The 27,415-nt window shown below is 40.6% G+C and overlaps 1 protein-coding gene across 2 annotated transcripts in view; it reads right to left on the bottom strand.

Annotated features, from left to right (window-relative positions):
- Positions 1-27,415, bottom strand: part of ELMO1 (engulfment and cell motility 1) — a 332,530-nt gene that overhangs the window by 270,558 nt on the left and 34,557 nt on the right. For both annotated transcript variants that reach the window (XM_084306854.1, XM_084306855.1), the window contains exons 3-5: positions 15,212-15,361; positions 3,157-3,197; positions 2,175-2,247 (exon numbers count right to left, since the gene is read on the bottom strand). In XM_084306854.1, coding sequence (XP_084162980.1) covers positions 2,175-2,247; positions 3,157-3,197; positions 15,212-15,289 — 192 coding nt within the window. In that variant the 5' untranslated portion in view covers positions 15,290-15,361. The remainder of the gene's footprint in view (positions 1-2,174; positions 2,248-3,156; positions 3,198-15,211; positions 15,362-27,415) is intronic.

Genomic DNA, 27,415 nt, shown 5'->3' on the forward strand with positions numbered 1-27,415 from the left:
TCAAAAGCCGGAGTTACCCAGGCTCTGCAGAAACATTACCTATAAATACAGTTTTCCTGCATATGTACAGACATACATGTACAATTATACTTCGAGAGCAGTGGAAAAAAAATACTTATTTGAAGTTGTTACTGGAGCAAAGGAGCTCTGCTCATCTCATAGCAAGAGGCAGATTAAAACGTGTGCTTTAACCACCTAGTCATTAGTGCTGTAGCTTCACTGAAGTGCACGCGTTTGTCCACATCCCTGGTGTTTTTCATGTTTCTCAAGCAACAATATCTTATCACACACAATCGAAGGAAAATATGCAGAAGGGGTCTCAGCCTGTATAAGCCTCTCTTTATAGCCTCCATCCAACAAGCAGTGATAAACATTGAACAATATCTAATAAAAGTCACAGACATCTGAGTAATACTGGTGGCATTTAGAACTCTTCTCATATTTATGTGACTCAGAATCAGACACTGCATATTTTCAGTAGAGAATAAACAAACTCAAAGTCCTCTCTGCAGTACAATCCAAAATATTCTAGAAGTCCATCCTTTTCCACCCTTGTTGCAATCTAAAGGCAGCCAAAAGCCATCACACTTCCTTTCATGCAGAACAGAAAACATCTATGTTTTCCAAAACAGGATCCTACCCACCAAAGGTAGAGGCAAAGCCTCTTCTGATTGCATTGGGACAAATTCCTTCAACAAACCAGTGTATTTGCTCAAACCCTCTTCTTGGAAATATTCACTGTACAATCAGAGTTTAAATGCCAACAGGCAAGTTCAGTTGGGTCTAGCATATTGAAAAATGCTGTGTCACAAATCAGGGCAATTAGCAAAGCAGTCCCACTATTTAATTTGGGTGGAGGAATAACAGCAACCAGTAATTACTTTAACAGTTTTTCTTGACAGACACTTCAAAGGCCATGACAATTGAAATTAGAGGAGAGTAGAGATTAAAAAAAAAAAAAAAAAGAGAGAGAAAAGGGAGATCCCAAAACAAACTATGACATACTGAGAAGGTTGGCTGGGGTTACAAACAGTTAAATGAAAAACTGAAACTGGTCTGTTAAATTAAAAAAAAAAAAAAAAAAAAAAGTGCTGCACTATCTTATGAGCAACTGTTCTAGCTGTCTTGCTAAATTTAGTCTTTCTAAATGCTTAACTGTATCTAAGTTCCTTTTATTTCTTGGGCGTGGATAAGAATTACAGCAAGAGAAAAGTTAGTTCATGTCTCAGCTGCGTTTAGCAGCTCCTAAACATCTGTGAAATGCAAAACAGAAACAAAACACCCTTCAGCTTAAGAGTAAACCAAAACTGAACTGATAACAAGACAGTAGCAAGGGTTATCTGCCTCTATGCAGCTAAGCTCAGGTCTATTTAGTTTAAAACCTGAGGTTAGGGAATCTTCATGCTGACCTCAGCACGTTTTGAATCACTCTCTTTTTTTTTCATTGATTAGAAATGGTACCTCTGCAGCTCTATTTTGTGCAACTTTCCAAACTTTTTTTTTTTTTTTTCTGATTTCAGCTTTTCTATCAGTGATACTAGGAACGAATGTACTACTTTGTCTAATTCAGATTAACATGTCCAATTTATTCAGACTAAGCATTCCATTTTTATTACAGCTACAGCCATTTCATTACTCTGTGCTGAAATCATTGCATCACTTCATGAATCACCCACTGCCATGCTATCTGCAGACCAAAAAGAGGCAGCAACATAACTTACAGAGCAGGATAGCAACAGGACAGCAGGCAGGAAGGGGTAGCAAATATTACAGTCAAGGATTATTTCTACCTGATCAGCCAAAGAGAGAAGCAATATGCACTGAAATTATTCTCAGACTTCAAAGAGCCCTTCGTGCTTTACATATTTCAATTTCCTGCACACAACTTTTCAGCAGAATACTAAATATGCACAAACATGAAAGCTGATGGCCTCAGTGCTGAAGCTTGATTAAACTTGATAGACATGAGGGCCTCGGCACGTTCAAACTTTTATTTCACCTTTCTGAACAAAAGAAATTAGTGCAAAAGCATTAAGTAGATCTCCCAGTACCTACCCTCTCACTGACAGTATATTATGGAAAAAGCTTCATATTTTTTATAATTAGTATTAAAAAAAAAATGTGGCAGTTGTTTTGATAGTCTGTGCAAGAGGTGTGTTGAATGATTTACCTACCTTCTCTGTGATGTAGAAGTTAGAACTGTCAGCATGTTGCAGTGCAAATTGATCATGATTTGCAAGAGACCACCTTAGAAAGATGAAAACAAGTTAAATCACAAAATGAAACCTTAAAATAAAAAACATTTACACAACTTTACCATGATGAAACAAGTGCCTGTATGTCCCATGTATTTCTCATACTTACTCAGTCTTCAATTATGTGCTAAAAAAAAAAGAAAGCACGCTTACATGGGGAAAACCTCAGTACAAATATATCCCTTAAGTTAGATATTTTCCCTTTTCATAAGCGAAACAAAGCTCTACATTGTCACTGCACTGACACTTCAGTGCTCCAAAAAGAAATTGATAATGATCTGATAATTCATTCCAGATCTGTTAAAAAAATAGGAAGTATAATTCTTCGCTTGCAGTTAGCAAGATCACTATATTACTAAAAACATTTACAGTACCAGGATTTTATGCTATCTTATACAATACCCAATGTATATAGTACTAAATTGATATATTACATTACTCAAAATATTGTCTCTCTAATTCAGCATCAATTTGATGAATGTAAACTAGCTTTTTCTCTATGGTAGCGCTTGCTGAAAACAGCATTTTTTCAAATATTTGCATACCAAATCTAAAGCAAGACATTTCCCTTAGCCAGTTATTAATTCATGCTGCAGGACTTGGTTGCCACATTTTAGTTTCACGTGAGCATTCACGTCAACTAGACCAGCCTACAGCATCCAGTAGGTACTGTTTATAAATCCAAGCCACAACCAATGCAGTACTTCCTTAACTGTGGTCCTCTGTTGATCTGTGATACATTGCAAATCCAAAAATCTAAAGATAAAACAACTGCAAGGTTGAAAAGTCTAATGACTTGTCATAAAGGATATCTAAACTTTCTTCAGAATACTCATAACCTCCTGGTTGGCTTAAATCAAAAAGGTATAGTATCTAGTATGTCGTGTATGGCAGAACTTACCCATCGCAGACTTCTTTTATTATTGAGGACAGTGGTTTTTTCTGGTTAAGGAGAGAAGAAAAAAATAAAAATCACTGAATTAGAAAGGCCTGAGGTCTGAAAATAATTCCAAAACTACAGATTCCGAATAAGAAAACAAATTAGTAGCATTTATTTTTCTTTTCAATATTAAGCTTGGAAGGACCCAAAAGCTTTCTGGTGTTTTGGGCTGATAATCTAAAAAGACAGCTATTCTATACATATTCTCCATGATATTATCAGTCCTTTATGTCATCGTTAACCTATATGGCATCAACTCAGCTTCTCCACTGAGAAATCAAAGGGTCTTTTGTGTGTACTGCATCTCACTGCAGCAGAAACAGAAAATTCAGATATCAACAAAAACATTTTCCAGGAATGACATCTGAAGCAAGATGACATTCAATATTTTTAAACCTTTTAAACCTTTTTTTTTTTTTTTTTTGGCCTTTTCAGATACGATACGTGTGATGACAGTAACCCTCTCTAAGTATGCATATACAGGCTCCCCTCTGATAAAACAAACTGGAAGGTGTTACAATCCCAGATGTATCAGTTCTGCTTTATTTTCTGCATCTGCAGGCACAAGCATTTGGACTGACTGAAAACAGCCCTGCTGCTTTGGGTCCCAAAGAAGAAGGAGCAGTCTAGTCTGGTGATGGTGCAATACTCTGAATGTTGCTCTAAACACAGGGTGCACACACAAGTGCTTTTAGGAAATTTCTGGGTGAAAGAAAAATGCATGTTTTTAACCCAAAGTATAAATGAAGTTAAATGGAAAAAAAATAAAATAAAAAAGAAACAGAAAAATTTCACTTTTGGATGACTACAGGGTCTTTTTCCTCCAAGACTGGGTGACCACACAATCTATCGCATACATCTGTTGCTTTGTGAGAACTCCCCAAATGACCCACAGAGCCTCCTCTTTACTTTCAACAATCACAGTTCAACAGTTCATTGAATTCTTAAAAAAAGAAAACCGCACAGCAACCTATAAACAACCCAGAAGCCAACACTGTTACCAAAAGCAGCAGACTCCCTTTAGTGTTTATGGAAAATTGATAAGGCTAAAAGTCAGCTCAGTAGCAGGGTGTACTATGGGGAGGGAGAATTATTTTTCCTTTTGGATTTGTTTTCTAAACAGCACAGACAGAAAACAAGGGATTAAAAATCCCTGCTCACACCAGATTCAGGGAAGGATGTGTTATTTCAACAGTCTACTGTCAACTAAATCTTTTTATATACAGGTTAAAATGTAAAATGAGCATTTTAATGGAAGATAAATGAAAGCAACTGCTGAAAGAATCCCGTCCCCTCTTGCCATACCTTCTGGGTCCTTGCTTTCCACCCTTCCTCTTTCACTGCCATTGCTGTTTTCATGTGACCACGCAGATGAGTCACACAAGGGAACCTGATCAAACTAAAAAGCGACATAGGAAAAAGCAAAGGAAAAGAAACTTTCATCTGGATCTATATCCTCATCTGACTTGCTATGTGCCTAAATGAAAAGCAAATGCCAGTACACAAGAGAAAAGGCAAGAAGCACAAAACTGTTCTCCTCTGCAGCAGCCAGCATGCACCTTCTCCATAGCATCTTCTCGCCTTTGTGTCTGCAGCTGGGACCAGATGAGGCAGATCACACAAAAGAAGGTTTTCCTCCCCACAACTTACAAAGAGAAGAGGAAAAGGAAAAAAATCCCACTGATGGAGGAGCACTGGGCTGTCCAGCTCTGGATAAGGCCCAGTTGGTGTCCAATGGGCACGTGCCAGCTTGCAGGTGAGCTACCCCAAATGGAGTGTGCAGATCTGCTTGCTGCCTCCCCTTCGCTCCACAGGATGCTCACATGTACCCCTCTGACATATTGGCTTATCTCAACTGAATTTGTACCTGGGGTATTCATTCCCTTCACAAAGTAAATTGGTATCAGCTAACAGATTTAAAACAACAGAGGACAAGAATAATTGCCTCTCCTCCCCACCTACTACAGGAAACCAGGATGAAAAGGAACTGTAGCAACCTAGACCTGCAATGATACATAGGTTGAATACAATTACTGTTAAAATCAGGATATCAGTACTTCTAAATCCTCTACCCCATCAGCTTCCACATCCTTTCTCAATGCCACCCATTTCCCTCCCCCTTTTCCAATACTATGCCACCTTTGTATTATTATTTGACATTGTTTTTTGTTCACTTTTCTAAGTATTTCATTTCAAACAAATCAACAAGAACCTGTAAGGGACAGTTCAAAAATGAAAGCAAGGATCCTAAATAATAAAAATTATTAACACAGGCAGCCTTTCAGGGTACTGCTTTGTCTTCCTGTGCTATGTTGGGTTTACATAGCAAGGTTTTGGTAGTGGGGGAGCTGCAGGGCTGTCTTCTGTGAGAAAAGCCCATCAGCTGCCCCATATTAGATAAGGGCCAGTTTCAGCTGGCTCTAAAGGGACCCGGTGCTGCCCAGAGCTGAGCCAGTGAGGGATGTTGTTTGCACCCCTGTGAGAGGAGATTTTGCCCCGGGCAGGAGCTGCAGCCCGTGGAGAGGAGCCCACACAGGAGCAGGGGGTCTGGGGGGAGCTGCCGCCCACCCGTGGGGGACCCGTGCTGGAGCAGTTTGCTCCTGGGGGATGGATGGATGGACCCCGTGGGACGGAGCCGTGTGGGAGCAGTGCTTGAAGAGCTGCTGCTGTGGGCAGTCCCCGCAGGCTCGGGTCGGGAAGGACGGCATCCCGTGGGAGGGACCCCATTGTCAGGGAGGGACCATGAGGGAGCGATGGGGACGAAATGCTATAGACTGACCACAGCCCCCAGTCCTCGTTCCCCTGTGCCGCTTGGGGGGGGGCGGAAGTGGAAGAGGGTGGATGGGGGGAAGATGTTTTCAGTTTGTTTTCTCTGTTTCTCACTTCTCTAGCTTGTTAGTAATAGGTAGTAAATTTCTCCGGTCTCCTTACTCTGAGTCTGTTTCACCCAACACGATAATTGTTATCTCCCTATCCTTATCTCAACCCTTGAGCCCTTTTCATGATATTTTGTCCCCCTTCCCCTTTGAGGAGAGGGAGTAAGAGAGGGGCTGTGGTGGAGCTCGGCTGCCCAGCTAGTAAAACCACCACGTGTCACTCTTGCCACAGTACTGAAGTGACTAAGCACAAGTCAGTTAACAGCAACAGGATGATGAAAAAGTGGAAGTCTTCTGGGACACAAAGTTTGCAATCAGTAATTCAATAGCACTAGAGTGAGCTTTACAAATTAACAAATGTAAATTAATTTACATTTGCAATCCTAATAAGCTCCTGCTCCTCATAATCCTTTGGGCTCTGCTCCCCCTGCAAATAACTCTCCAGACAAAACTTCACCCCTTCCCGCAAAGCAGACAAATTGCCATCAGCACAGGAACTCCCAGCTGTGAGCAGGGCACTGCTGAAAGCAGGCAAGGGCTGCCACAGCCTCCCAGAGAGACTCTGCACATCTGCCCTGGGGCCTCCACACCAACAACCTTATTTGCTCTGCAAGGGGCAGAAGGGTGAGTGATGGGCTCCTCATTACAGGTCAATTTTATAGATATGTTTTTTTGAAACACGAAAGATGAGGTAAACATTTACCTTTGCTTTCTGCAAAGTAAATCTACTCTGCAGGCCGCTGAAAGATATGTTTGTGGGTTTTTTGGCCCAGATGTAAATATTTGCCTGATGTCAAGGAGAAAGAATATTGTTTTGATTATTTCAATCTTCACACAACTATTTTTATGGAAATATACATCATATTTTTGCAGCATTTACTTGTAAAAAGAAACTCACCTTAGTATGCTTCAAAGAATTTCCTACCATCAGATAATCCAAGACAATCTCAAAGTATTCTCTTCATCAAAACAATTATTTTGTACTAGTGTCTTGTAATTGTTTTGGATGTTTTTTGCCTCTATATCCTCTCCTACACCAGGAAAATTGAAGTGTGCTTTTACACATGCTGAGGTGATCTTCTTAAAGCTTTAAGAAGATCAAGCTGTAGCTTTAATGCATGAAATAACACAGACCAAAGTAAATCTTATGCTCGCTATAGGAGATAACCCCCCTTTTATCTAACATATCACAAACATCTGCACTGAACACATCAGTTAGTATAAAAGTATTTTCCTAGTGTAGGTATTAAATTGATAGCTGAAATCCAGTGGGAAACAATAATGAGGAATTACGGCCTCATGACCTGTTGATCAGTGTACACATGGAGAACACTAAGCATAGGCAGTGTTAGAATTGACAAATCTGCACACCCGGTAAAGCTTTACCTGCGTTGTCTGGTTAGTACAAGTGTCTGAGATGCTGGCCAAGTCTTGTCCTAATGACATCTACCATGCAGCACTACCTAGTCACCATGTCTGCGCCACCTGCGTATTCCTCAGAACACCTCTACAGGCTACACTAAGGAGAACACAATCCCCAGCTTGGTCTACTTTGGTACCACCCCTGCACTGTGCAGGATGCTGCTGCCTGTGCAGTATTTTGTACCTCTTCTAAGGCAACTTGGAGAGCACAAACTGAGATTTCCCGCTATTTCCCCATCAGCTTCATCCTTTCATGCCTATGCCTTGGGTTTCCCATAGAGGCAACCACTCAACAGGTAGCACTAAGCATGAGCATGTTGGATGAACCCAGACCGTTGCTTTGATTTAGGGAAACTGTGGAACAAGCCAAAAAATAAAAATAAATGCTCAGACCACTCAGCGCTGCCCACGCCCTAGGTCCATTTCAATCAGCAGTACGCTGACCTGGGCTTAAAGCACTTCTAAATCACACAAAATATTTACATGTGTGAACCGTAATGAGCACAGAAGCTTAAATCTGGGTGGAATCCTGTGTTGTATGTGCAGTTCAGATATGCTCTGATGATGCTATATTGGGGAATTGTAGATATTAGTTTCCTTTAGACCAAGGCTGAATACATTTCCTTTTCAAGTAGCCAGCAGAGATTCATAGCTTTGTTTTGGATAACGATCGGGATATCACTTTCCTTGCCTGAAACCTCTTAATTAGAGAAGTAAAGAGAAAAACCTTAACCCTTGCTGTTGTTAAGCCGATCACAGAAAAACAGCAGATGCAGCACATCTGTTAGCAGAAAACACCCAGTGTGAAACAAAGTTCTGTTGCTGATCTGTACATCTGTCAAAAAGCAGAATCTCAAGCCAGTAAATGTACCATTCTGTCTGTTATTAATGCTACCATTCTGCTAACAAATCTTTTAGTGCAAAAGTCATTTTTATGGCTATTACAAAACAGAAAACCACCTCTTCTCATGATCACTAGAGGCTTCACCTGTTAACTATCATATGGCAGGGACTACAGAAACAGCAGCAGGACTGTCCAGTGGCCAGCACACCAAACACCAGGAAGCCTGTCTCCTTGACTCAGTTTCACTGCTGACTTCTCACTGTGCAAGATACAAGGTCTTTCCCTTCAAGGGGAAGATCCTGGACAGCTTTGGACTTCAGCCATCCCAGCCTGCCTTCCCTGCTGTGAACCACTTTTGGAATCAACTCTCCATTGGCTACAGTGAACCATCAGTGAGACTTGACTTGTTTGTTAGGCACTGGGCAGCTGTACAGGATGGAAAATAGGATTTCCATCACTTGGGGGAGCACTGAGGGAGTGGACACTTGAAGCATGGGGGCACTGCAGCAGCCAAGACCATAGAAGCCAACCAAGACCAGGTTAGCACTACAAGGTTTTGTCAGAGCAGCAGCACAACCCAAGGCAGGAAACATTCACACCCCAGAGGGGAAACGCAAAACCCACAGTGAGTTCTGCTTGCTGATGGGAGAGCTTTTACTGGCTTAGCGTACAGCCCCTTAAGGTGGCCATTTTAATGTGCCAGGAGAAAAACTGGTATAAATATAGCAGTAGAGGTTCTGAAGAACACACGAGACTGGAGAAAAGCAGGCATTGGTTTCTTCTTCCTCTTCACCCTCAGCTGCAGTTTCCTCTGTTTCTCCCTTCCCTCCCCCAAGGACATCTTAACACTTAAATCTGTATTTCACTAGATCTAAGCATTGCCCTGCAGATCGTATATTTAAGATAAACCATCTGTAAAACAAGAAGCAGTGCTCTGGTGTGAAACACATTACTAAAACAAGCAAAACAGAATTTTACAAATTCTTACTCCACAACCTGTCATCCTAATGATCTGTAGTATCCCTTGCTTCCTTAAGTAGTTTGCAAATAGGGACACCAAAAATCTCAGTCAAGAGAGTACTAAAAGGTAATAAAACACCTAAGGCCCCACAGTTCAGTGGATTACAGGAGATTTACAACATACTTGCACCACATATTTAAAATACAATTCAGAAGACTTGAAGAGTTACAAAGCAGGGCTTTAAGATGTGGCTTTTCATGTAACCACTTCATTAGGCCTGGATCCCTTTGAAAACCAATTTTAAATTCCCCCCAAACCCACAGCTCATGACTGACACATTGCTGACCTACCAGCATAGAAGGGTCTCCACATGAAGAAACTAAAATTTATACTGTAGTGTTTTTTTTTTTGTTTTTTTTTTTTTGTTTGTTTGTTTAATAGTGCTCTCTTTTGTAGTACAATCTTGGAGTCCTGGAAGGAGAATTATGAAACTGAATTATGAAGTGTTCCTGGATACTCCAGTTAGCCAGAATGTGAATGAGGTTATCTTGTAATTAATTCAAGTGGTGTGTAACTCCAGGAATTTCATGATTATACATACTGTTTCCTTTAAATACAGAAGAATTAAATTTTAAGAGAAGAGACAACTGCTGTTTCTTAACAAAAATAATAATAATAATTTTAAAAGTTGCTACAAGCATCCCTGTGTCTCATTGCATGTGCTTCTGTGCAGATGCAATAACCTTACAGTTATGTTCAGCCTTCACCTTAAGAAGGCCATCAGCTGAGGGTACCAAAATTCAGGCTCCCACCATGAGGTTCTGGCTAGTAATATGGTGCTAATAAAATCAGACTCAGAGTAAAATAGGTAGAACACCATTAATTCTCATCTTGTTTCAAAAGGTGCTCTTCCTTAGCACTGTCTGTGCCATGGGTCAGGAACACTGGGACACTATTTCTCCAAGACCTTAAGGAGGGACACTATTTCAAGTGCCTTCAGGATCTATTTTTGCTTCTATAACTTAACTGTTTCCTAACATATAAGACAGCAACAAGTAGAAAATAAATAGCATTTATTAGACTAACTCAACATTTCCATTTCATTTTTCCCCATTTCTTTCACATTTTCTAACCCTTCCCTACAGCTATTGCCTCTTCAGTCTGTTAAGCTTTCTTGCTGTCTCTGTATTCAACAGTATACAACAGCTGGTTTTTTTGTGTGTTTTTTGTTGTTGTTGTTGGTTGATTGGTTGGTTGGTTGTTTTTTAAGATATATTTTTCAGTCATGAGGTCCCAGCCACACAGCATAGGATGTCAGTTTGCAGCCTTAACAGACTAACCTGCCAGTAGGAATGTGGCTTTGGACAAGCCCATGGCCAGATTAATAAAACATAACATGCAACTATAACATCTTTATCCAGGATGGCTGTCTGCCACCACAGCAGAGAGCTGAAGCTCTGATGACAAATGCTCCAACCCTATAGCTCTGTACAAAAAGAAACCGTATTTTTCACCATCCATTGCAATTAACAATGATTGATTCATTATGTTAACAAAGTACTGTTTCTGTATATATGTCTTAGTGCACTGAATTATAATCAATGTATTAAAAAATCTGCATTATTCCTTCTAATATTATTCTTGTTGCTGAAGAATTTTTTTAATCCAGAAATATAAATAAAATTGAGACCTTTCGTTATTCCAACAAAGAAAATGGTACATTAAGTTAGTGGATATGATTTCCTTTACCAGTTCTATTAATAATCCCTGATGATAATAAAACTAAAAGGATAATAAAAAATGTTAAACACTTTCACTATGATTATATGCTGGTTACTATCTGCTTTATAATCAGTTTCATCTACTGTTTTGTGAAGCTGAAATACTGACAGTAATATAACGCATTAAATGATTGTTTGTCTTTGTTTAAAACCTGGAAGCTGGTTTTAAATAGGCCCTAGCATTAGCTAACTGACTTAAGTTAGACAAGTGGGTGTTTTTGAAACATCAGCCACCTTTTGGCTCATCCACTTTTGGATCAATTTCCCAATTTTGGAGTAAGATTTCATATCGTTTTACAGGTCTATGGGAAGGAGGTAAGTACCCCTCTCTTCCTTCATGCCCTTGGCACTAACCACTTGATTTTAAGAGTTGAAGTCTGCGGCCAGCACTAAGGATTGGGAGTTACACTTCACGGCACAGCCTCTTGTATAAGCAGAAGTCAACGTCTCTTCCTTCTTCAGTACCTGAACAATTTTGGTGCTCACTAATACTGCATACATTTAGATTCATGCTGCTAGGATCATATTGGTATACTGCTATTACTAGTGACAGCACTTGCAGGAACTACAGCTATTCTTAGTCAACACACATTGTAGAAACGATGTGCCACTTTCTCTTCTCTAATTAAGCATTTCACAACCCCTTTTGAACTGCATCTCTCCCTGCAGTTTGAGAAACACTGAACTAAATCAATTAACACTCCCTAAGGGTCCAGATTTAAGGTCTGAAACCCCAAACAACTTGAAAAGTCCCTTTAAAAAATCTCTTTGGTTTCCTCTTAATATGCAGTGAAGTGCAATGACTTCTCTGAAGAAAAGAAACAATTAAAATGGCATTTATAACATACACTGGCAGAAGAAAAGAGACAACAATAACTTGAAACACACTCGTAAAAGAAACTTGCTAAGTCTAAACCGTAGAGAAAGCGTTAATGTAAAGCAGCCCCTGCTTCCCCCCACCACATGATGCTCTGCACTGTTTTAACAAGAAATTTTAATTTGACATTGCTCCTGTAAATATTGCCCACTAGACCAGATTATACTTTGAACAGCATTGTACAACTGTTTGGGGTTGGTTTGCTTTCTTTCGTAGAGCAAAAGTAAAGATTCACATCTGCTAAAATTAAATCTGGAGGAAGAGACTGCACGGCCAAGTTTAATTATAAACTGCTCCTTTGTGTAGCACCAGTGTTTACCTCCAATGGTCAGGAAGTTCATCCCAGAGTTTAAAGAAACCCTGGTTTTAGTACAAAACATTATTATACAAAACACAAATGGATTTGAATGGGTAGGCTAAAATAGTTATCATCCCCAAATATCCATCTTGTGCCTCTCCTGGATGAATGAAAAGAAAGGTTAGGCACTTAGGCTGGCTCAGCAAAGTGCTTTATTATATATTGTTAGTGCAGGCAAAGAGCCTCCCTAACTTAGTGAGACAAATTTTGTCTGCTTAACATTAAAACCATCATTGATGAGCCCAAGTCAACAATTACACAGAAACATAGTACAAAGCATCAACTAGAAAAGGTCTGTACATCAGCGTTCAGGTTGTCAGAAGTCATGCACCTGAAGGGGAGATATTCAACAAAGTTCACTAACATTTGCTGGGAAAAGAAGTACTCATGAGCTCTTCTCAGGCCTAACACCTTCCAATACACCGATGTCAATTACTGTGGCTTCACAATAACTATTCTGAAACTATCTTACTCTCTTCATTGCTAAGCAAAATATGCATAAAAGCAGAAGGTGAACTGGGAATACTGTGCAACTGAGTATAAATAAATGCTTCCATACATATACAAAAAGCAACCTTAAGGTACATATTTTTTGTAGTGTTTTCCACGGTGTTTTTTTCGATATTTGGAATAGTTTCAGAACAATGAAAGACAAAGAGCTTGCATTATGCTAGAGTGAGGTGATTTTTTTTGCTTTGTTTTGTTTTTGTATTTTGTCTTTAATAATACACTCCTGTTCTTTTTAAACACTGATTTTCTTGCTGGTAAGAGATAAGAAAGGGAGGAAAATGGTAGAGCAGATCAAGTGTTTGGTGGTTTCAGAATGTGTATCGTAGGGTGCTTGAATGGGCAGATCCCACCTAGGAGGCAAACACTGTACTCTTTGGCTGCAGTGCCTTGGCCAATGGGCAATTTATTTTTCTGCCTTCCTTTTCCTTGCTGCCCTTTATCATCTCAGGGAGCAAGCCATCTGAGGTACACATCATCTTCCCCACTAGAACTCTTCAATTAAATATATGTTTTAAGAGAAACAGATTGGGAAAAAGTTAGCATCAAGTTAACCAAAAGCAGAGCTGTGTGTTTACAAGTATGCAGTACCCCACAGGTTTTTAAGGCTCATGCCCACATTTGTCCCATTCCCAACAACAGCAAACATGCAGATTTGTGTGTATGCATATGAAGAAAGGATGCGTCTCTCCCATCTTCATCTCTTGTCATCATATCCACATTTGCCACGTCAGAAAGGCAAGGGGTGAGCTCCTTAACTCTCATTCCTCCTTTTCCCCCCAAATGAGGAGTTAAGTTGCTGTTAGCCTTCTCCCCTTCAGCCTCAATTTCCCTCTTCTCTCTTCCCACAAAGTGGCATGAGGAAACTGGCCAACAGCCTGGCTGGCCCTCACAGGCTGGCTAAGAAGAGGGGCACCCCACACAAATCAGCACTCCTTTTCCTTGTCCTCTATAAATCTTATATAACAAAGGTAAAACGAAGGTTCCAGGACAATAAGCTTGCATTTTAGATAAGGCATGAGTTTCGGCTGGAGAGTCACTTTAAGGCCTTTTGTAAATTAAAAACAATCATTTTGTTATTATTTTGCTGCTGCTTGAAAGGAGACTGAAAACTATTAGATCCTCTTCATCCCCACCGTACTTGGTAGCAATGAGCTGTTGTTCACCATGACTAACATGCATCTTTCTCTGAACACAGTGTGCACAGTGTCTCTCATTTGTTATATAAGAGGGAAAAAAAGTAAAACATTCTTCACTCCAGAAGGCAAGAGATTTGTATCTGCACAAATATGCTTACTAAAAAATTTTAGCAAATGAAAATGGAAAAGCACAGTGGCTCTGGAAAACAAGCCACAAAGTACTAAATACTGGGCACCCACCACAGTGGGGTTAACTAGAAGTGAAACTGCACTGCACAAAGAAAGTAGGATCCTATTTCAGTAAAACATTTTCAGCATGAATTCAGATTTTCTCCTCTTCAATAGAGCTTCATAATGTTCTTGGTCCCTGAATACATTAGGGTCTAAACACACTATTAAATACTTGCAAGCTTTCCTTCACTCTGAATACTATTTACAGAAATAATTATTCTAAACAGGTAGCATTCTGTAAGATTTCAGTACATTATGGGTACGTAGTTAAATTTTAAAGAGGTTGCTTTTTAATATTAATGCATGTGCCACAAAAAACAATCTCAGGGAAGTCCAGAACATAAAATGCAGCACTTGTATAACTTGAGCTCTTCCTCCTGTGCCCCCCTCCAAATTACCTACATGAAAGTTTAATTCATAAATTTTATTTTATTAATTTCTGTACACTGCCTCAAATCATTCTCATCCTTGTGGCCACTGCACTAGAAATGACCGGGAAAACAGGGCAACCCATGAGGAGCCCACAAGGAACAGCAAAGACTCCCCTGCTCAGAACATGCTACTGCTCAAGTTCCAAAATCTGCACTTGCTGCAGCCATTCAGCATGATCATACTACAAATACATAGCACTGACTGTAAAAATTTGAGAAGACTTTCTGCCAATAGATAACAACATTACCACAATTTTACAGCTGAACAAACTAAGGCACAAAAGTGTTAAGTGGGTCACACAAGCAGTGAACGTATCATTTAAGCACCTGTTTAAAAAGAAAAAGCAAATCCAAAAACGTGGCAGAACACATCAAAAATTATAAGCAGTAACACAGGAAAAGGGTTACACCCCTTATAAAAACACCTTATACTGCATATGTACTCACAGAAACATGCACATATAAACAAACATAATGCAGAGACAGACAGACACACAGAAGTACACGTGTATATATACACACATACATATGTACATGTCCCGTCTCTCCCTATAGATGTACATAGGAGCACACATGCACAGGCACTTACTTGATCAATTTCCATCAACTTGGGGAAGGCACCTGGCCATTCAATCGCCACCTTCACTATATCAGCAGGAGGGGGCATTGCGACGCTGCTGTTCTTCGGAGCCAGTACAACTGGACACTAAATACTGCAGAGAGCCTCTCTCATTCACACCTGCAGGGAAAAGGGAATAAAAAAAAAAAAAAAAAAAGACACGGCAGCTCAGACAGAACTCTACCACTGCTGCTTCATTTCCTACATTTTGCCTGGCTGGGCAGGTGCATGAAAACATCTATGTATATGGCTGTGCAAGAGCACAAGAATCACACATATTACAAAAGCAAACAGAGGACACAATGCCACGACACACTGCACAGCCAGACAGCCTGTTCAAAAGATGGCTGAAGCACTGAAATGTACAGTGAATAATAGGCATGCATTAGATTTAAATAGACAAACTATTTTTAAACATTATTAAATATGCTATTGGGGTAAAGCGACAAACTAGAGGAAGCTCCTATTACGGTGTCACTCCTTGAGTCCCAGGGAACGTGATCGCATCGGTTACAGCTCGCGCTCCAGAAGAAGAGATTGCCCAGGAAGTTATGGCCAGGAAACACTGTTTCTTTTAACTATAGCAGTGATCTTCTGAGTGTTCACAAATAGATCACTGCACTATAGCAACCAGGATGTCAGGAAGAAGGCAGAACACAGCAGTTTCCACATATACATATACACACACAACCTCACCTAAGTAAGTCAAAGATACCGTAATATAAATACCTCTTTATGGTAAATCTCAGACAAGAATACACAAGGATACAGTATACATCAACAATGATACCAGACAGCTACATAAAACATTCACAGTTCTGCAAGAACATGAATGTCAATACGATCGTATGTCAAATAGGACAGGCTGTGAATTTTGGAGAAGAATAGAAAAGCGGAACAGGCAAATCCTCAGGCTTTGCAGAATTTAAGTTCTGTCTCTTTTTGGCTCACTGAAGTTTGTAACCTTGCAACAACAATATGTATTTTGCAGAGAGGAGCAGTGCATCTCTGAGCTTGCAAGCAAACCTTCCTTACCCCTCTCCCAGCTCAGCAGCAGGACCGCCACTGAATTAGCAAAGCTCTGCAATTGTCAGGCACAGCACCTTGTGCAGACAGCAACATGCTCACTTGCTTTGCCGAGCCCTCCATTTAGACTGTGGCATTTCCCACACCTTCTCTTGAGACCTAACTGAGCACTACCACATTGGGCAAAATGAAAGAAACGGCAGAAATCCCCAGAGGTGCAGCCCCCTTCTTCTTAGAAGAAAAGAAAAGGAAGTGGTGAAAGCATGGACACGTTCTCATACATACACCCTTTAGAAGAGCTAAGGCAAGGGATAAGTTGACAGAACATACCAGACAAGACATCCAAAAGCCACAAACAAGTACAGGAAATGAAACAAAAAAAGTCTCTAACCACCTTCCACTGCTGCTTCATCTTAACCCAGACTAACCATGAACTCTTCTCCAACTACAGCAGAAACATAAACTTGGAGCAGCCTGAGCAAAACCATGAAACCATGCTTTCATCTAGAAATTTTGTACCTCCATCTTCCACTGCTTACAAGCTGGCCCTGCCTTCATGCATATGGCTCTATCTAACCCCCAACATGTGTCTTCTGGTCTAGTCTGCAAAGGCCCAGCCCTCCTCAACCTCCAGCCCTGCTACATTCTATGTGGACCTCTCAACACATACAAAAAAAAAAATATATATATATAAAATTATGAACTTCAACGCTGCAGCAATTTATTTTCAACAATGGCAGCTCTGATGCTGACAACATCACACATCATCACAAAGCAAAGTGCAAGGCAATAAATAAGACAATGGATGGTCTCTAAATAAGACTGTATTGCAGGAAACACCTTGAAAGGCAGAACAACCTTATCAAGAAACGCAGTGACAGTGTCTGCATTGGTACATGCACAGAAGCTCCTGCTAGATATTAAAGGGACCAGGATTAAACACAATTAAAGCAACTGACTGGCTTGCTGGTGATTAAGAATGGTCAGATATTCACTGCTGATTGCAGCTTCTCCATTAGAGCCCAAATAATACAAAGCCCCCATCACCTCTCCCCTAACATCCCTTGCTCCCACTGTTTGCATCTTGTGTGAGTGCTCCCCTGGCTGTGTAGCATGCTGACTCAATTCATTCTAACTAGCAAAATAATAATAATTATAATTTTGGTTGCCTGCTTTTTGCCATGTTTTCCAGTCAAACAGCTTCCCAGGGGTGGCCCAACTTGGCAGGGAAGAAGCAAGACCTGTTGGCAGCAGTGAGCTGTTAATCCACCTCTACAGTAAAATGAAACTGAGACCTTCACGCCTTTTTGCTGACACACTTACAATGACGGCATTTCCCACCTCCACAGCAGAAAAGTCCCCGGTAGTTTCAGTCTGGTGGTTTGGTGTTAAACTGTCTGCAATGATTCAGCCGAGCTGGCTGCCAAGGTACCTGAGAGACCTCTCCCTGCATGTCCTGGAAAACACGGGGTTCTCTGGCAGGAAAGACACTGGACATTCCCCCTAGGGGGTTAGCTAACATAAAGCTCGCTGTGAATGCTGGAAGAAATGCTTTGATTCACAACTACTAGCCATGACTGTGAAAGCAAAACAACAGCACACAGTAATAAATTTGCAGAAAACTTCCACACTCACATGCAAATGTGAACACTAGCCCTCATTTTCCTCTAGCGAGTTGTGGTCCATCTTAACAAGTCCCACAGAAAGGAGGCAAATGGTTTAAGAAACAACAGTCGAGAAAAGCAGATTGTAAGTTAATCACATTCAGCAATGGAAAATGATCATTTGCATTCCAAGGCATGGTGCTAGAGAACTCTGTCACAACGTTCAGAAGGCAATTTCAGTGTGTCTAGTTTTTAATGCAGGCTAGCACTAAAGATCTCCTACATAATTATAATTAATATATGCATGCTTATACAGTTACAAAAGACAAAGCAAAGTGATAGATCTTTAACCAATACAAATGGAGGTAATTCAACTTCTCCCACTAGGAGAAGGCCACCTCAGAAGCATCTGTGTACTCTGAATGCTGAAAAGCATATACAGAATTGTCACTACAAACTTCTTTCCTTTCTGTTTCTTGGTGGACGTCCTAGTCACATGTGCTCAGACTTTTTTCCTAGCTATTAGTCTTATGATTTCCACACAGAATCTGAAAGGTAATAGAATCTGAAAGGTAATGTGGTTTTGTTCTACCTATGTGTCAATGCCAGAAACATACATGTATATATATATATTTTAAGTCAAAATAGATGTTCATTTGTCATCACAAAATTATGATTGCAAAGAAAATTCTGCAACCTACAGTGCAGAAAATTATGAATTACCTACTACTTATTCCACTGGTACACTGTGTTAGGCACTGCCCAATACAAAATGAAGGCACGGTCCCTGGTGAGAATTTTTTACTAAACTGGAATCAATTCACATGACATGAATGAAGAACCAGAACCAAGTTCAACTGCGTTTTGTTATGCCAGCAGCAGTCAAACAGCAGAAGGACAAGGACATCACTGAAGGGTTAGTAACATATTTTTCTCGAGTACAATTCCCTTCTCCCTCCTAGTGGGATCTGAGAAGCATTGCTCATTTTTACAACATTCATCTTCAAGTTAAAACCTAAAGGCAATACAATGCATGTGTGCATACAACTGTATGAGGTAGAGGAGAGGTCTGAGGGAAAAGAGGGCACATATCATTCGCCTCAGTGCATGCATGCAGCTGTAACCTGGAAGAGGTTTAAGCAACTTCCACACTCAGCAGCACACTATTTTATAATTTCAAGGAGGAGAAAAAACAAACAAACAAACAAAAACACCACAACAAAAGATCCCTACTGCTTTAGCATGCCTTCTTACACAAATATATTTTTCAGAACTATGACAGATTAGTCCATTAAAGTGCAAATTCTGCAAGTTATTATTACCAACTACAGTATATTCCTGCATCTCAACTACATTCTGCAGTGCTTCCAGTTGTTTACTAAGTCAAAGTAATAAACACTCATGTTGGAAATAAAGGCATGTTAAATTTAATGCAAAAAATGCATCAGCATGCACATGCCAGCTCTCACTTTACCTACCCGGGTCTGAAGGATTAATTCACTACACATGTCAATAAAACTTATTTACCTTTTACCTTATTTACCTTATTTACCTTTCCCGTCTATCTATGCCTTGCATGTGGAGACCAGGATTTTATTCGAGTATGAAATTAGCTTTCTCCGAAGAACATGCTTTGTCTTAAACTTGCTTTGCCATTTCCCTGGCACATCCCATACAAGGATCCAAGTGCTTTAATACTTACAGCTATCAGAGTATGTCTCCAAAGAAACAAACTGTATTCTTACTCTATGGACATGAGAAAAAATGAAGGCTACGAGGAGTTACGTGACTAGAAGTTTTAGTTGTGTGTGAAAATAGCAGCCTACAACAGCTCATTTCTTCTTTTACAGAAAAGAAGAAATGCGACATTCAAACACGGAGCCAGGTCATTTGATGAACAGCAGAAGTAGGGAAGCAGATGATTTAAAAACAACTAGAGGAACACCACATGCATTCGGGAATGTAATAAAACGAAGCATGTGTTTCACCTCTCAGATAGAAGGCAGCGTCTGGAGGGATGACCTGAAGCCTGCCCTCCCCGCCGGCAGGCAGGTTGCCCCATACTGCTCTCTCTGTGCCGTGAGGCAGCTCCACGGAGGTGGCTGATGGCCGAATGCTGCCTGGCCGTGTCCGAACCCACTGCACAAACCCAGCACTCGCGCTCCTCCCAGGCCCTTACATAACCGTGTCCTGTCAGACCTCGTCAGCCTCCTCCGCTGCGCTCCGGCGGCCCCAGCCAACAGGAACCAAGTGGCAAGCTCTTTCAAAAGGTCCCCCGGGGATCACGTCTGATTAACCATTTTAGAAAGGTAATCCAGCACTAGATTAATACCCCCAAGAGAGTTATTTTTGGAGTTAGCCTACATGACTGAGCAGCCGAGCCTAAGGAGCACTAAATACGCTCTGCCATCTCTGCAAGGACTGAAAACAAGGCACAGGAGCCAGGGGGCTGGATGTACACTTCATATACATAAAAAAGCTTTCATGCTGGCTTCTTGTCTGTTACAGGCTCAGCGTTATCCACCTCAAACTAGACAGAAGTCACAAAGGCCCAGCAGACCCACATCAAAAAAAAATCCCCAGATGCTGTGCCACAAATGGAAAAGAAAGGTCTACAGGAGCCATGAGCTATATTCAGCCCAGAAAGCCAACCGTACCCTGGGCTGCATTAGAAGCGTGGCCAGCAGTCGAGGGAGGTGATTCTCCCCTTCTGCTCCACTTTTGTGAGACCCCACCTGCTGTACTGGGTTCAGCTCTGGGGCCCCCAGCGTAAGGACATAGGAATGCTAGAGCACAGCCAGAGGCAGGTCATACAGATGATCAGGGGCTGCAGTACCTCTCCTATGAAGATAGGCTGAGGGAGTTGGGGTTGCTCTACCTAGGGAAGAAAAAGCTCCAAGGAGACCTTTCAGCAACTTTCCAGTACTTAAAGGAGGCCAACAGGAAAGATGGGGAGAGACTTTTCATCAGGGAGTGTAGTTATGGGACAAGGGAGAATGGTTGTAAACAAGTGTAAATTTAGACTACATATCAGGACAAAATTCTTTACTCTGAAGGGTGGTGAGGCACTGGCACAGGTTGCCCAGAGAAGCTGTGGATGACCCATCCCTAGAGGTGTTCAAGGCCAGGTTGGATTGGACTTTGGGCAACCTGGTCTAGTGGGCATCATCCCTGCCCATGGCTGGGGGAGCTGGAACTGACTGGTCTTTATGGTCCCTTCCAGCCCAAGCCGTTCTGTGATTCTACTTGGAATACAGGCAAGCAGGCTGTCTGGTTTTGCTTCTAGAGACCATATTGAAACATGCTAGAAAAATGTGGGTACTTATTTAATTTGAACTCCCCTGCTTCTTGGAATACCATGCTCCTTCTACTAAGGAAATCTGAGTTACACACCTATAATTTAGGAAATTGAGAAGAACTAAAAACTTGGTTGTGATTATTCAAAGAAAATGAACTATTCTAGCAGTTTAATTAACACTCATATACCATCCAGTCAGCTAAAGATACTGTTTACTAAAGATGTTAATATCAAAACTCTTCAAGCTAGAGATCAGGAAAGTACCAAACCACTCACTCAAATATTCAAAAGCTATTCCAAGGGGAAAAAACAGTTACAACATGACAGTCAAAGAAGTTATATTTAGCTTCACAATAAGTTTGATTTTTCAAATGTGTTGAGAACCTATCTAGCATATCAAATCAGAACAGGTATTAAGCAAACAAAACCAAATACTAACCTGCACAAAGTGTTAGAATTAATCTAAACTTCTCACAGTTTATCAGGGCTTGCTGCTTAATTTGGAGATGTTTCTTGTCATTGGGTTCTAACTCCAGATGTTTGTAAACTGAAGCAAGCAACAACAACAATAAAAAAAATCAAGAATTCCATCTGAATAAAATTTACTTTTCCTACCTCTCAATGTAGTCTCACATAACCTGAGAAATAAAAGCAATGGGGGAAAAGATTAAATCTCAACTCCACCCAGTGCTGCTGCTCTTACCGGTAGGAAAAAAATCAGCAATAAGAAAGCTATGGAGAAAAAGAAAAAAGGGAGCTGGTACCATGAAATTAACTAAAATAAGGCAAAGTAAATATAATGACTCCAAAGAACAGGTACAATTTCTTGTGGAGTTCGCAATGTTTCACCTAAGAACACTCCAAAGGAGTTCGTTGTAATTGGAAATAGAATAAGTTTATTACAGGTTGGCTGAAAACGCATCAAAGAGGTTCAAGAGAGAAAGTTCATCAAGAGTTCTGTGACCCAGGAAATCAGTTTTGAATTGGATTCAACTAAGAGTAAAGAAAGAACAAAAGGTCACAGTCTTCCTTTCTATCACCAACGTGATCTGGCTATGGTACTTGGGATTTTCCTGGCATTTTGATAAATCAGAGGGTTAGAAAGAGCACACAAAAGAGCATCTTCAGTCAAGATGATGACACTTGATTGCTTCATTTCAGCAGAGACTGAATCTAGGCAGCGATGACTGGCTATATCCCAAAGAAAGCAGCAGATACAAGAAGATAAGCTCAAGGTTGGGAGACGTTCTAAACCATGCTAGAAGCAAGATCAAGAAATAGCATATAACAAACTGCGTGTGCTTTTTTTAAACCTTATTGATGCTTATGACATATGGAAGAACTACTGGTATAGTCAGGAAGTTAGCAGTCAAATGGAGGAAGAGAGGACAAATGCATGAATACTAAAGGAAATAACCAAGTTAGCTGACAGTACACAGACAGGATGTCAAAGGCTGAAACAAACAATTATTTTCTGAAGAAATCATTCTGCAAAGAAAAGTAGATTGGAAAAGAGATGCACACTGATACTCCACAGTAAGTCAACTGAGCCAGATGCTTATCATCATGCTCACAAGAAATAAGAGAAGCAGCAAGCAAAATATCACTTATCATTATGAGTCTGATACGGTAACAAGTTTAAGAATCCAGCCTTCTGCTTAGGGCATTGATACTGCACTTCAAAGATGACAAAAAGCAAAAGAAAAAACACATTTGTCAATCTTGCAGCAGAAAGCAGTTCTGTCTACACAGGTATTCCTACCAGTGCTGTTTCATTCATAACTACTGAAATAAATGCATCAAAACAGCTAACAGTCAGACACACACACACACACAAAAAGTCCATATGTTCCTGACTTAAGACCACCATACAATTCCTAATTCTATCCCTGTCTAGCAAGGCACCTTGCTCTCTGCTCTTAACACACATATTTGCAAAGAACAACTTGCCCCATCACTTACAGACTTTCCAGTGCCTGCACTCCGAAGGACGTTGAGCAAAACAACGAAACTGCACATGGAAAGTAAAGTTATGGCCACCCAGGGGAAAAAATAAAAAAAAAAAAAAATAAAAAAAAAAAGATACTTAATATTGGAGACCTTGTCTATTCCTAAAACTTGTGGAATAACTTGAACTATTGTGCATTAGAGAGACCATCTCCAACAGATATTTGTTGTTGAGACTACTCTGGCATTTTAATGGACATTAGCAAGCCCACTTTGGAAACAGGAATACAGAGATGCTAAGGAAGGAAATGTCAACACAGTCGCATCCCAAAACAACTACAGGGCAAGCTCCGGGTTCATCCAAGCAGAATGCAGATTGTGATTTGTCGGGAAGCTAGAGACCATTCAGAAGTAATGTGACGACAAGGTAACAGCCGTGCCAGCACTCTGCTCACCCAGTACACTTCCAGAGGTGATGAACCCTGTGTGCATCTTGGTGAACTGCCTTAAGCATGACATTTGGTAATGGGAGATTTGAGTGTTTTAACAGGAGACTATCCCTTGCTCATCTGTCCATTACAAAACCACAAGTAACAGTGACCCTGCTTGAGCAGGATGGTTGGCCAAGATGACTTCCACTAGCCCTTTCCAGCCTCAACCTTTCTGTGATTCTATTCCGTACATTGATGTAATGACCCCAAGCACTCGAAGTCGTAGCCTGCCCATCTGTGTTCAAATGTTTTGCCTTTTCTGCACTCAGATGTGTGTACAATGAGCAAAAAGGGCAGCTCTTTTAGCAGGCTGCCTTCCATGTGATAGCAATGTTCTCTAAATATAATAAAAATGGCTGTCAGTTTTAACTTCAGAACAACAATCTCTCTAACTCTTACCAGCCAGCAATTCAAGAGCACCATTCAAATAATCCCAGTCTTCTATAACTTGAACTAAGATCTTAAAGATCAAGATGAAACTATTTCTGACAGGAAAACTACTGTAAATTGCTTTTGTGTTATAGTCCAATACATCACATTCAAGCACTCAATATAGTCTGCGGTCACCCCCTAGTTTTATTGTGCATTATTTTCCATGTTAAAACCCACAAGGCACAGGGAAGGAGGAAGGAATGATGCAAACGTCATCCATTGAGAGATTTCAGTCGTGAGCTCCAGAGATTCAAGCTATTTAAGCAGTGGACACCAGTTGAGAAGATTACTGTCTCTCCTTTCTCATGGGGACAGTAGAACATGTGATGTGTTCACTCCCAGATTAAAACCCACATATGAATTTAAAAACCCACTGAATCTAATTTATGCTAACATGCCAGCCTATGATAAAAAAAAAAAAAGGAGGGGTAGGGGAAAGGGCACCAATTCAGCCACTGCTGAAACCAAAGGCAGCTGTTAATTTAAACCAAAGGCAGCTGTTAATCAGTCCTCTGTGTAACTATCTGAAAAAAAAGCGGCAATAATTTTACAGTCAGAATCACCATCTTGAACATAACTCATTAAAAATATTAGCCAATTTACTTCACTGCTCAGGTAAGAAGCCATCATCAATTAAAAAGCCACATTTGTAGCATATATGATCTGCTTTGCTAGGTACCTGACTTCTATCTCATAAGTAACTATAATTACAAAGGTTCTCTAAGACTCCCCAAATGGCTTTGGCTAATGCTCACCATCAAAAGCTGATGGTGGCACAGCTGTGTTTCTGTCTCCAAGCTCTGGATGAAGCTCCTGCTCCAGCGTCTCTGGGAACATGCACAGCTATGCCAAGAATGAGCAAAACACTTGCTGCTTCCAAATTGTCTAATCTACGAACTGCGTGCTTAAACCTTCCCACAATACACGCATAGAGATGACATGACCAGCACTGTCTGCACGCTGAGGACTGAACTGTGCCAGCCACACTATTCTGCAAAATAACTCGTGGCAGTTTCCTTCTCAGGAGCCAGAACATCAGTTGTCACTGATTGCTGCTGCAACTCAATTGACTTCTATCAAAACATGCATTCAAAATGAACCACCACTTGCTGTGTGATGCTGTTTTGTATTATCTTAACAACAAATTGAGTGCCTCAAATATTTTAATACTCTCAATTCCACCCCAGAGCTATTACCAAGTATTTTACCTGCTAAGAACTTACAAATGCCAGCTACAGGACAGGGAGAGCCTGGCAGCAACAGCCAAGAGGACGCGATGTCCTTGCTGTATAATAACCTGAATACCTCTAACTTACTAGATAGAAAAAATGAATCCTCACAACCATTCTATGTTAAAAATATTGTAATACATAGCATCATCCTGAGCCATCATCCTTACGATTTCTGCTAAACTGAAATCTTTTCACTCCCACACCCTCAGGCTCCTGCCATTCAAGGCCCAGTTCCCCAGCAGCTCTTACATCTCCATTGCCCCTGTGGCACAACCTGGCCAGCAGGCTGGTTCAGAACGATGGAGCGCTCAAAAACTAACCCCAGCAAAACAAAGACACATCTAACACTCACCCACCTGAGCATCATCAGGACAACAATAAAGAATGGGTAGGGGCAAAGAGAAGAGCAGGAATAATCTGCTTGTCTTAAACTGTCATGGAAACACTCTGAGCCTGAAAAACAGATTTATTTCACCTGTGCACAGTCCATGGCGCATAGCTGAGATTCAATTCAGTAGCAGAAAATGATGTAAAAATATGCAATTACAAGCTCATTACAGTATGTTTCATTAACTCAATGAGCTCCTTTATAATTGTAATAGACATTAAAAGATTAAAGTATTTGGATAAAATCCAAATACATTTATAGTGCTCTGCTGATTGCTGGAGTTCATAATTTTCACAAATAAAGTAACATCCCTTCACTAACTCCCCTGTGAGCATAACCACTGTTTTATCATTCTTGCTTTCAGACTTCAGCGTTCCCAAATTAAATTTCGCCACTGCACTTGGGGTTGAGGGGTAGCAAATCACTGTTCACTTAACTGTCTAATTCAATATGACACAGTTAGAAGTGTTTTCAAATAGAGTTTCTGACTGAAGTTGGCAATTTTGAACTTCCAATAGGGTTAACACCTGGCTGAAAACCTCTTTGTGTGAAAATGCCAACACTAAAAGAAAGCACAAAACAGTATCCCTGTCACTTTTTTTTTTTTACCCGCTTGCAATAGTAATATAACATCAATAGATCTCTAATATTCAAGTAATAAATGTGACTGTTGTTAATCACTTTAAAAACAGAATGGGCTCCTTATTTCTCCCTTCAGTACAATACTTCTTGCTCTGTTTTGAAGATCAAAACTTGGCTTTTATGGGTTTGGCAGCATGGTGACAACACTAAACACAAAACTCTACCCACTCTCATTTTACTCTACATTATGTGATATTCACATTTGCATTGAAAGCATAAGCATTTCCAAAAAGTGGCAATGCCCACCTCTACTAGAAGGGTGCTCCAAGTCATCATCCCCCATTCATGCTTCCCTACAGCACAATGATGCTTCACATTAGAGGCTGTGCAGACTTGATGCTGTGTCCACAGAACTGTGGCCACAGCCTACCAGAAGACCAGCTGTGTGGATGGACTCCTCATCTCTGAAGATCAGGAGTTGAGTCCCATTTGTATCTTCCTATCATATGAGTTCTTCATAGTTCTCCTATTGTATGAGTATGATATTCCCAACATGGGATTTTGCTCTGCTGTGAATTAATGCAATTTCCTTCTACTTTGCCTGGAAGACTACCCCAGTATGTAGGGCTCCAAGATACGTTCTCCGCAGCATGCAGTTCCTAGTTGCCTCCCCCGATCTGGCCATGCAAAACTTAAAACAGACTGTGTACATGGGAATATGAAGGAAAAAAAGTTTTTCAAGTTCCATTTTTGCAAGTGCTACTCTCCAAACTCTGGAGCAGGTTCCTACCAGCCACACCTTCATAAGCTCTTTTCTTGGGGTGTAACATCAGCAAAGAATTAGGTGGATTTCAGCGTTCATCTCTTACCTTGCTGGTCTCACCTGCTGTCCCAACAGCTTTGACTAGGACTAGAAAGAAAACTCCACATGAGGCTGAAGGTCTGACCTGAAGGGAATTCTGAAGGAGCAGTATACCCGAAGTACCAATATGCCACGTAAGTATCCAGGACAAAGTCTAATGCTCCCATTTAAACAAGGGAGAAAACCGTATTTTTGCATTTGCAAAATAAATCCCCTGAGACACAAAAAACAGATTGTTATTCGACCTTAGTGTCATTGAGAGAATGTAATCTTGCCAATTCATTAGCAGCTAGTGCAAGATACACCAGAGAA

This window comes from Netta rufina (genome assembly GCF_964035555.1).
Source record: "Netta rufina genome assembly, chromosome: 2".
NCBI lineage: Eukaryota > Metazoa > Chordata > Aves > Anseriformes > Anatidae > Netta > Netta rufina.